The sequence below is a fragment of the Syngnathus typhle genome, linkage group LG2 (assembly GCF_033458585.1).
Source record: "Syngnathus typhle isolate RoL2023-S1 ecotype Sweden linkage group LG2, RoL_Styp_1.0, whole genome shotgun sequence".
NCBI lineage: Eukaryota > Metazoa > Chordata > Actinopteri > Syngnathiformes > Syngnathidae > Syngnathus > Syngnathus typhle.
Window position 1 is genome coordinate 22899826 of NC_083739.1, and position 11640 is coordinate 22911465.

Sequence of the window (11640 nt, forward strand, 5' to 3'; positions counted from 1 at the left end):
TTGTGCATGATGTGGCTTGGGGTAGTTACATATTTTCTTTGTAGTTAATCAGGTGGGTTAACATCAACTAATCATTTCAACATGCTTTTTATTGGAACATCAAGTTAAAGCTTTCAACCAGAACATGGGATGCAAACCTTGCTGTAAATTTAAATTTCCCCCAATGTGCAACAGCCTGCAGAAAATGCACTGAAAATGGAGTCCGTATAGCCGCCTCACATGAGACTTAAAAGGGGGAAGTCAAGTTAGAAAAAACAAAAACATTTTGTTCGGTGTCTACACTAGTAAAATGCTTATTACTATTACTGCGTTTGTGGAATATGAACGGGTTAAGCAGATGATTTGCGTGTTTGTAATTCATTGGGTTGTGAGGGGCTGCCATTTTGCCTTGTACAAGTGGCAACTTGCTGTTTTCTCAAAATGACAGTGCATAAAATCTTATGCTGCACTCCAGGGAAGTCAATTTTATTGACCTCTGACCAGGGAAAATGCACTCAAGTGACACTCAAACTGGGAACTCCAAGTCACAAATGGTTCATGGAAGAAATTAAAAGATTTATTCATCCATCACAAATTTGACAAAACTTTTATGAAATAATTATTACTGACTGCTTTTTATGAAATAATTATTACTGACTGCTTTAATATAAACTGTTATCAAGTCAGGTTTGCTGAATATGTTTCAAGCAACAAAACTTAACCTTCGCCTGGAATGTCTTGAGGTTGAAAGTGGTATAATTTGAGTGGAATATATCAATTTTTGGGAATACATCACATGACCAGACCCCTAAATCAGATGAGCTAAAGGGTTATTTTCTCAGCACTGAGATACTGACATCTCCTTCAGTTGACAGCAAGTGGCAAAATGGCAGCCCCCTGAGATGATTAAAAACGAGGGTTTTATTGCTTCATGCGCCACCAACAAAACAATCAGAAATCTGTTTAATACTAGTGGAAGTCCATAGAACATATTAAGAAGATGACTTCACCTTTAAGATGTTGTAGGGTGTTATGCCATGCTTCATTACAATGAAAACAGATGGCTTACAACATGTATTTTAAGGTTGATGCAAGCCACGTGAGTTTGAGTAGATTTATCTGTACAACACTACTGCGGAAAGTGTAGACACTTGATTGAAATCCTCAGACCAGCTGGGAACTTGAACAATCACCTCTACTTTACAATTAAGAGACAGTGTGTAGACAACCTTTTGTCAATGTTCATCTAAAAAAAAAAAATCAATTTAAATAAGATGGCAAGAAATATGTTTTATCACAATGTTTTTTTTGCCCCTTTAACCATGGGCATATCTATATTTGCATTTTACAATGGCTGTAGCTATAAACATGCGAAGCAATGGGACAATCATAAAGACGGTGAAAACAGTAAATCCAAACAATAAGTCAGTCAAAAGCCAAAGAATGAAATTGGTTCTTCAAACAAGTGGACAAATTCTACACACTGTCTCTAAATGCATTAAGCAGCTAGTTACTGTGTTAGGCTAAATGCATTCTCAAGGTAATTCTAGCAGGTTGCATCCCTGATTTTCACTATGAACATTTAAGTGACATGCTTTTATTGCATTGATGCTTGTTTAAAGTGACAAGTTCAGTGTTTTATGTCATTATGAACATTTTAAGCAGGATCCAAGTGCGTGTCAGTCTCAGAAGTTGTATTTACAGTGAATGTTTTGTACAAGCTGGGACACAAGTGGCATCAGGAAACTAACTGATAAAGGTGAGTCCTCGCTTGCTGTCATTCTCTATTGAAGCATATCCACAAAGGCGTCAAACTCGTCAATGTTTCTTTCGTAGATGGCCAGTTTCTCTGGCAGCGAATCCTGCAGGCATAGTACATACACTGTTAGTGGCAATTTACACAGCTTCATTTTGTCGTCTAAAGGTTGAAAAAACAAATCATACTACGAGATCATCAGCCATTGACTGGGAACTGATGTGCAGCGAAACACTGCCCAGTTGCGGAGGGTTCTGAAATTCCCTGTAGAATGTTCCTAAATCCATCGGCAACAAGTCGTCTTTAGAGAAAGCTGGCCGCTAAAAACATGAAACATTGGGTCAGATGAGAATGCAGTGGTCCTCAAAGAGTTGATATGACGAACGTACAAAGTCAACCATGACAAAGTCATCCTGCTGCCCTGAGCCGTCTGAGCCTTGCGAGTGAAGGCTGGCCTGCAGAGGTGACATGCAGGAAGGAGAGTCTGGAGGATGTACCTGTCTCACACACATACACACAGTGTGATTCTCAGCAGTACGGGGCAATGCTCACTGAACAAATGGCAACCACACTTACCATTGGATCATTGTCCTCAGAGTCTAGGCCTCTGGGAGCAAACGCAGCAAATGGCAGGTCCATTGTGGCTGAGAGCTAAAAACACACCAGGGAAAGTCATGCCACTGAGATAAACCAAAAAAAACAAGAACATACGCTGCATGTTCGTTCATCAGCAATCATTATATGCATTGTTAAAAACCTTGAACACAACTTTTTCAGTTAAAGTGTAAACATTACATGACAATGGTGGAAGTCTTCTTTTCAAAGGATTTATTATCACAAAAACCTGACATTTTAAAATAGGCGTGTTGACTATATGCACTGCTGGATCATTATGTATAAACATGCATTTTTTCCTTACCCGTGCATTGGGTTTATTGACAAAAGCTCCAACTTTCCTCGTCAAGGCATTAAGAGTCTCGACTAGGTCAGAGGGAGAGGTGCTCCTCCTTCCCTCTCCGCTGTGGGAGAAAATGTCATTGTCGCCACTGGGAAGGGAGGCCATACGTGAAATCAGAGTACCACAGATTTACATCATCGACTCGTTTCTTTTGTGAAATGACGTCGAGGTACAATTACCGGCTGCCAGGGATATTGGGCATGTGCTCCACTGTCAGATGAGCTTCGGTGCCATGATAGGGCTGCGCTGGATGCAACACCCCGTCCTCCTTCCCAGCATGCAGCGTCTGGAGTGCATGAATTTGGTGTTGACCATGAACTCCCACATTGCCTGATATGCACCTGCAGGCATTTGTTCCTCGCATGCTCTTTTTTATCAGTCTGATTATTACCTGGCTTGGATTGGCAGCAGTGTGGCAAAGCTCAGGAGTTCCTGCTAGAACAGCAGGCTGGTAGGATAGCAGCTGCATGTGCAGACAAAAAGGAGAACAGATGCATGAATCATCTTTAGCAAATTCAGTGTAGATTGATTGAGCCTGTTGGTAATAGGGATAGAAAAAGGGAAAGATCAATGAAAGCAAGAGTGTAAGCGGACTGCAATTAAAAACAAAACAAAAATATGTGCCAGTGAAGACTTACAGGATGAGTAACGAGACCGGGAACCAGTGGAAACTGTGGATTGTCCAGAGGAAGTGCCTTAGACAGTTTCGAAGGAGAAGGACTCAGCGTACAGAAGCACTGAAAAGCGGTCCAGTGGCAGAAAGAAAAGAGGGAAGAGAATAGAAAAACATGCAAGGAGGTAAAGAAAGTCGCGTAAAATCCAATCTTTTGAGCGTGTTACATTGCAATTGTCGATACACATCTATGACCACATTTCAAAGTGGCCCAGGTTGGATTTAGAAAAATGGAAATTGAGCCTGTCATTAAAAAAAAAAAAAAGAAATAGGCCGCAAATGAGATTATGAAATAAGATCAGAATTGAGCTAATGGGTGACTTCCTAATAGGTTTTGGGATCAGAAAAAAAAAACTTCAAGTAAACTGCAGAAGTTAAAGAAAGCAGAAAAAAGTTGCGGTTAATAGTCTTTTGCTAAGGAAAAGGGGGCATTACCTGAGAGGGGGGGGAAGTGGAGAAGGATGTAGTGCAAACTTCCTGCGAATCCTGAACTCCTGCAAATGCTTCACCATCGTCGTCGTCTGTTGCTCTGTGAAGAAAAAGTTAATTGCTCAAGTTGTTAGCTGTTGGTGACAGTGCTGAAGTGGCCGGCGGCAGTCAAAGAAATAAATCCCGGACATTTTTGAAATTCCCCCTCAACATTTTTTTAGGTCTCAAAAGTAGGGCATGTCCGGGAAAAAAGAGGACGTCTGATCACCCTAAACTGGAGCAATACTAGATTTGAACTAGAATTTGCAATTCCTGAAGGAATTGCGTGTGAAGGTGAAGAAGTTGAATAAATATTTAAGGAATGTTGCAGAATGATGTTGAAACGAGTTGAATCGGTTGAAAAATGTAGAAATGAGAAGGGAAAAAGGAATTGGGTGTGAATTTCAAAATAAAAGATGTGAAATTTTTGGTAAGTTGTGGAATAGGTAGAAAAAAGATGAACAGTTGAAAGTTGGAATGGGTTGAATCGGTTGAAAAATGTAGAAATGAGAAGGGAAAAAGGAATTGGGTGTGAATTTCAAAATAAAAGAAGTGAAGTTTTTGGTAAGTGGGAAGTTGTTGAATAGGTAGAGAAAAGATGAACAGTTGAAAGTAGGAATGGGTTGAATCGGTTGAAAAATGTAGAAATGAGAAGGGAAAAAGGAATTGGGCGTGAATTTCAAAATAAAAGATGTGAATTTTTTGGTAAGTGGGAACTTGTGGAATAGGTAGAAAAATGATGAACAGTTGAAAGTTGGAATGGGTTGAATCGGTTGAAAAATGTAGAAATGAGAAGGGAAAAAGGAATTGGGTGTGAATTTCAAAATAAAAGATGTGAAGTTTTTGGTAAGTCGGAAGTTGTGGAATAGGTAGAAGAATGATGAACAGTTGAAAGTTGGAATGGGTTGAATCGGTTGAAAAATGTAGAAATGAGAAGGGAAAAAGGAAGTGGGTGTGAATTTCAAAATAAAAGATGTGAAGTTTTTGGTAAGGGGGAAGTTGTGGAATAGGTAGAAAAATGATGAACAGTTGAAAGTTGGAATGGGTTGAATCAGTTGAAAAATGTAGAAATGAGAAGGGAAAAAGGAATTGGGAGTGAATTTCAAAATAAAAGATGTGAATTTTTTGGTAAGTGGGAAGTTGTGGAATAGGTAGAAAAATGATGAACAGTTGAAAGTTGGAATGGGTTGAATCGGTTGAAAAATGTAGAAATGAGAAGGGAAAAAGGAATTGGGTGTGAATTTCAAAATAAAAGAAGTGAAGTTTTTGATAAGTGGGAAGTTGTTGAATAGGTAGAAAAATGATGAACAGTTGAAAGTTGGAATGGGTTGGATCGGTTGAAAAATGTAGAAATGAGAAGGGGAAAAGGAATTGGGTGTGAATTTCAAAATAAAAGAAGTGAAGTTTTTGATAAGTGGGAAGTTGTTGAATAGGTAGAAAAATTATGAACAGTTGAAAGTTGGAATGGGTTGAATCGGTTGAAAAATGTAGAAATTAGAGTAGAAAAAAGGAAATTTTAGAGAATTTTGGTTGAATTTCAAAATAAAAGATGTGAAGTTTTTGGTAAGTGGGAAGTTGTGGAATAGGTAGAGAAAAGATGAACAGTTGAAAGTTGGAATGGGTTGAATCGGTTGAAAAATGTAGAAATGAGAAGGGAAAAGGGAAAAAGGAATAGAGTGTGAATTTCAAAATAAAAGATGAAAACGTGAAAATGTTGAATTTGGCAAGTTTGGGAATGTCCCCAATGTGATTTGAATGTGTTGAATTATGTGAATTTCAAACTGGAACAACATAAATGTGAAATGTTGAATCTGCCATTAAGAATGAATGGGGCAAAAATCGCCGTAAATTTGTGAATTTTGCGAAAACGGAAAATTTTTGGAAGGAAAAAAATCTAAGCAGTGTTGCCATGAATATTTGGAATAAGTGAAAAGTGGAATGGAGTGAATCGGTTGAAGTATGTGGAAGTAGTTAAGCGCCGAAAAAGTGGGCAGAATAAGTAGAATAATAACTAGAATTGCAATTTCGGAAGAAATTGCGTGTGAAGGCGAAGGCAGATGTTGATTTACAAACGTTAAGCGTTAAAAATGATGAGCGGGAAGAATAGAAAGGGAAAATAGATAATTGTGAAATAAATGGGAAAATGTTACAAATACATGTTACAAAAAGGTACAAATGATAAGCGTTAAAAATGAAACGTTACAAATGTTACAAAAAAGGTACAAATGATAAGGGGGAAGAATAAAGAGTAAAATAGTTTATGACGCCCAAAGTGGGAATCGAACCCACTACAGGAAACTGGCGCGGGTAGACATTGCCATTGTGTTTCCAACTGAGCTAATCAGGCTCCTTTCTCAGTAATGGTTGAATTTAGTTAATGTAATGAATGTGTTTGTTGAATGCGAATGCGTAATCAAAGTGGTGGAAATTGCTTAATGTAATGAATGTCGAATGCGAATGACAAAAGTTACAAATGATAACCGTTGAAAATGATAACCGGGAAGGATAAAGAGTAAAATAAATAATGACGCCCAATGTGGGAATCGAACTGACGCGGGTTTTGATACCACTCGGGAATGATGCTCGTGTACTGGAATCACTTGTGTTTCCCACGAGCTAATTGAGTCCCTTACTATGTAGTGGTTGAAATTGGTTAATGTAATGTATGTGTTTGTTGAATGCGAATACGTAATCAAAGTGGTGGAAATTGCTTAATGTAATGAATGTTGAATGCGAATGTTAGTTACAAATGATAAGCGTTGAAAATGATAAGCGGGAAGAATAAAGAGTAAAATAATTAATGACGCCCAATGTGGGAATCGAACCCACTACAGGAAACTGGCTCGGGTTGACATTGCCATTAAGAATGAATGGGGAAATAAAAGGCACAAATTTGCTAATTACTTAAAAACGGTAAATGTTATGAACGCGAAAAATACTGGCAAGCGTGCCATGAATTTTTGGAACGTGTGAAAGGTTGAACGAGGTGAATCGGTCGAAGCATGTGGGAGTAGTTAGATGTCAAAAAAGTGGGAGGAATAAGTTGTTTAATAATAAAGTACAATATCAATGTGTGAAGGCCTTCGCCTTCACACAATAATAAAGGACAGGAATAACAATAGTGTGAAGGTCTTCACCTTCACACTAATAAGCCAACGTGCAAAAAATGCTTGAGAGGCTCCATGCCACTTCTGCTGATTTATGATCAGTCTTGCTTGTTTTCATAGATGTGTGACTTGAAGGCTCCATGCCATTGCTGCTATTTTTGAATGTATAAAGTTTACTATATGGTCTAAGCAGTTTTAAATAAATGACTGATTTTAAAAGTAAGTGGATTCTGTTGTTTTTTACCGTGGTACCGAATTAGTATCCAGAATCGTGGTAAATCACAGGTATTGGTACCGACTGCTGAAATTCTGGTATTGGTATCACTGGGCAATAATATCCTGTTCTTGCTACTTAAATGTTGTTAGTCACCTGAATGTTGTTAGTCACTTAAATGTTGTACAGAGGCTGAGATCAACCAAATCCTTGTTTGGCATGCACAAACTTGGCCAATAAAGATGATTCTGACGCCACGAGTCTGAATTGCTAATTTATCGATTATTTGAATAATTGAATCTTGTTTTAGTTAGTCAACAACAATAATTAAGCAAAGTAACATGAGGGATTGATTGTCATTGTTTTCCAAAGTAAAAGTAGATGTTTGGAATGGTCAACCTGCTTTCACAAAACATTAAAGAAATCAGAATTAATTACTTATTTTTAAAACCTTTGATAATTGATTTGTTGTAAACTGATTGATTAATTAATTAATTAATTTTGACACCTCTGTGATGGATAAAATTGTTGGCACACAATTGTTGTCCAAGTGTCAAAGGACAAAACGATTTGCCAATAAAGCCTCATTTTGTGCAACCGCCCCTTGTTTGATGCCGCTGATCTGAGTCAATCGATCGATCAATCAATCAATCAATCAATCAATAATCTATTAAAACGAGCCACGATCGGGGCAGAGTCAAGTCGTTAGGAGTTATCTAACTTTTTTTTTCTGTTTTGGCTTTTCTACGTCTTCGGCTTTTTCTTTTTCTACAGTCGCCTGCTTGCTCCCACAGCGCATGTGCAAGGACTCGCAAAGCGCAACCCTGATTCTTTTTCTTTTGATTGTTTTCAACATGTTTCAGCGATTTGACTGAAAATTCTTTTTTAAATATATTCTATAACTAATGTACAATTAGTATTGCAGACAAAACGCATGAGCGTCCAGTCATTTCCATAATAAACGATGGAGGTTCTGTAATTGTTGGCAACAAGACACTTCTTCAACTCTTGCAAGTATCAGCTTTGTGTTTAACCAAACAGATCCAGATTTTACCCTGAGTAAGCAGTGAGTAAATAAAAAAAAGACATGGGCAGGGCACTATACTTTTGCTGGCCATTCTTTTGGTGGAGTGGTATAAGATTTTTTGAGAACCTAATGCTTCAACCATGCAAGGTTGGGAATAAAAAAAATTGAAGTCCTTCTTACTTGTGTACTGGGTACCTGTAGTTGCAGGGCTGACCCATATTTGCAGGTCGCTGGCTGCCACAGGGAGGGTCCACAAAGTGGTCCACAATAATCCCCATGATAGGCGCAGATCGCTCAAATTGTCTGCAAATTTTTGTTTAATAAAAAAATAAAATCACTGGACATTCTATGAACTACACACTACAGTATAACATGTCAAACGGCCGAGCAAATGGTTACCTACCTGTTGGACATTAAAGCCAGGTTTGTGCGATAGGCACAAGAAAGTGTGACAGTGCCAACGGGGGTTCCCACAACACCAACACGCACCGTCTGGAAACCTTCAAAAATGGGAAACAAACACTTGACTGAAAGCTATTGATGAATGTTTTAGAGAAGTAAAAAACATTCATATTGTTTGACTTATGATGGAAATAATTCTATTACAATAAAATAATAACTACCTTCTCCTAATCCTCTCATCTGAACTTCTCCAAAATAGATCCTAGACAAAGGAGGCACATACAATGAGCAGATGGAACATTGGAGTGATGAGAAACTGGTCTAACTCACCTGTATAATATGACATAGTCATGTCCCTGCTTTCTAGACAGTTTGTAGGCAGGCGTTACTCTAGTGACGGCCAGCAGAGATTTCAGAAGGACAGACAGACGGTCGTAAACAGTATACGACACTTTTATGTCCTTATCACACCTACAAAATAAAAACATGTTGACTTATGTTTCAGCACTTATTATTTTAAGAGCTATAATCGGCGAAACGATTAATTGGTCCGGCCCTAAAGGAAATGATGCCAAGCAGATTCCACATCCAACGCTCCCCTGTGTGGAGTTTGCATGTTCTCCCCGTGCCCGTGTGGGATTTCTCCGGGCACTCCGGTTTCCTCCCCCCCAAACAAAAACCCAAAAGAATGCTTGGTAGAACAATTGAGCACTCCAAATTGCCCCTCGGTGTGAGTGCGAATGCGGATGTTCGTGTCTGTGTGCCCTGCGATCGTCTGGCAACCGGTTCAGGGTGTCCCCCGCCTACTGCCCGATGACTGCTGGGATAGGCTCCAGTACGCCCGCAACCCCCGTGGGGATAAGCAGTATAGAAAATGGATGGATGGATGGATGATTTAGACTCTTATCAAGAAAACCTTTGGAAAATTATTTGATAAGCTCATAAGGTCAGCTCGTTGAGATATTTTGGTTGTCTTTAATATATTGGTTCAAAAGATATTTGCCCTAAGCTGTTGCCCGAGTTTAAATAATAATAATAAATACTGTTTAGAGTCGAGGAGACTTTGGCTGGTTGGACATTAGCGTACTTATTTGTTGCGGTTTTTAATATCGGCCTACATATCAACCATGTTTGCATTCTCCACACGATGGTAAATTATCGTCGACCGTTGAATTATTGATCCGATAAATATCATGCATCCTGATTTATGGACAGTTGGCAGCTCTGCAACAATGAGTTACTTTGAAATGGAGAAGAAGAAAAAAAAAACCTCATCTGCAAACATCTGGGCATATGACAGAAACAGAGCGTGGGGACTTTCCAATCTGTACAAGTTGTACTTTGATTTTCATTGCGTATTCTGAAAAATGAAATTTCCATCATAACATGCCGTTATGAATCACCATGTTTGAGAAACTTGAAAGTGCAGCGCGTAGCAAATAAAGTCCAAAGATTCCTTCAAATAAATATGGTCAATGAGTTCTAAAGTCTTTCTCTAAATTTGTAAGAAAAGACCAACATCTTACTTTTCATTAATCTCTAGGCACCAAGTCTCTAACTCCATCGAGTCCCCCTGGATGAAAGAGAGGCAGATGCATTTTGGGGTTCGGTTTGGTTAGGTATTTTCAGTGAGTGAGTAAAGATTAGCACTGGTACAAATAATGTTGGATATCAGAAAAGCTATATCAAAAACCTTTTAGCTTTAAATAAAAGCATCTAAAGAATAGAGTTTTACCTCCGAAGTCTTCAAAGAGATCTCCACGCACATGGAGTGTCCTATGCCTGGAAGCTGACCAGCCAAAATTTTCTTTGCTTCATGGGTCACTTCTGGGATGTCTTTGATTGCTAAGTTGAACTACGAAATAAAACAAATGAACATAAATAAATTCCAATCAGACTTAAAATGAAAAAGATAAGTGTGGATGTCACAAAAACAATAAACAACAAGGATCCTTGCACATTGCGTGTCATACAAGAAATTCATGCCCTTGAAGTTTTCTTTTTACCCAGTCAGAGCCAGTGGGGGACGGAGACGAGCGAGTACATATCTTCTCACCAAGGCGAGCCTGGACTATCACCTGAACAGTCTACAATACACCAACGATACAATCAAACAGTTATGAACACGAAAAGTACTATTTATTTTTATAGTTATCAATAATAACGTGACTAGAATATATCATAAAGCATCGTCTCACCTTTAAGGCAAAGAACTTAATGAACTTATCCAAGTCTTTTTTATCCTGGGTACTCAGGTCACTGTCCATGTTGTTACCACCCTGCAATCGAGCATGAGCATACAGTATATTGAAGCTGTTTGTGTGTATAAGAAAAATCATAAATGACAGCAACTAACATCCATCCATCACCCTGCTAAAAATACAGTACTGTCCTAAACGAACATGCAGAACTGTAGCTGGAATAAAAAACATACAGCTACAGATATACTTTCCCCATTGAATATGAAGCGAAATACCGACCTTGCATTCGTAAAAACCACACATACACAGCTTCCAAAATTCTACACATTGAAATATTTAGTACGACACTAACTAAAACTACATTACCATATTAAAGCCTTGGGTAATCATTGTTATATTACGGCAGATACGCAGAATGAAAGCCAATGCGGCCTTTACGTCGCTATTAGAATATCCATTGAGCTACTGTACAAAAATCAATCGTAATTTTAGTCTAATGAAGAGCACTTTGCAATGGACACTATAAAATGTAGACGCTAGCAAGACGCCAATAGGTTCTCCATCGGAACTGATGAATCATTAGTACACGGCTAATGCCAGGCTGGCCATCAAGCTAGCTGGACGTCGCGCACTTTAAACCCGTCACAAAAAGCAAACCTACATGAAGTTTTCCTTTAGCAACGCGGCTTTGATGAGAAACAAATCAGCTCAATAAATAGGACTCTCGATTCAGTTGTCCAGAATCGCGAAGAAGACCAATGCTGATGTAAACAACGTCAACAGCGGCTGTGCCACATTTGTGTTTATCTTCCCCATGTCGACGTGTTTAGATAGCAAATGTTTCACAATAGCACT

The 11640-nt window shown here is 38.6% G+C and overlaps 1 protein-coding gene across 7 annotated transcripts; it reads right to left on the reverse strand.

Annotated features, from left to right (window-relative positions):
• Positions 1-71: 71 nt before the first annotated feature.
• atg13 (ATG13 autophagy related 13 homolog (S. cerevisiae)) lies at positions 72-11631 on the reverse strand. 7 transcript variants are annotated; one of them, XM_061272923.1, is made up of 18 exons: positions 11447-11631; positions 10783-10863; positions 10591-10671; positions 10320-10439; positions 10111-10157; positions 8915-9055; positions 8806-8846; positions 8586-8682; positions 8378-8485; positions 3802-3895; positions 3332-3430; positions 3085-3156; positions 2873-2979; positions 2655-2781; positions 2312-2386; positions 2125-2232; positions 1924-2055; positions 72-1841 (listed from the first exon to the last, which is right to left on the reverse strand). In XM_061272923.1, the coding sequence occupies exons 2-18, from the start codon at positions 10849-10851 to the stop codon at positions 1764-1766; spliced, it is 1596 nt and encodes a 531-aa protein (XP_061128907.1). In that variant the 5' UTR covers positions 10852-10863; positions 11447-11631; the 3' UTR covers positions 72-1763. The 7 variants fall into 7 exon arrangements, with proteins under 7 accessions (XP_061128907.1, XP_061128904.1, XP_061128906.1 ...); XM_061272920.1 differs by having other exon boundaries at positions 3085-3228; XM_061272922.1 differs by having other exon boundaries at positions 8363-8485.
• Between the last annotated feature and the right edge of the window lie 9 nt (positions 11632-11640).

Excerpts from the sequence above, each read along its gene's own strand:
- atg13 (XM_061272919.1), bottom strand. The coding sequence starts at position 10,851 with ATGGACAGTGACCTGAGTACCCAGGATAAAAAAGACTTGGATAAGTTC. Across the intron at positions 9,056-10,110 it reads TGCCTAGAGATTAATGAAAA|GTGTGATAAGGACATAAAAG; the intron begins GTAAGATGTTGG and ends TTTATTTTGTAG. Across the intron at positions 2,056-2,124 it reads ACTTTGTCATGGTTGACTTT|CGGCCAGCTTTCTCTAAAGA; the intron begins GTACGTTCGTCA and ends TCATGTTTTTAG.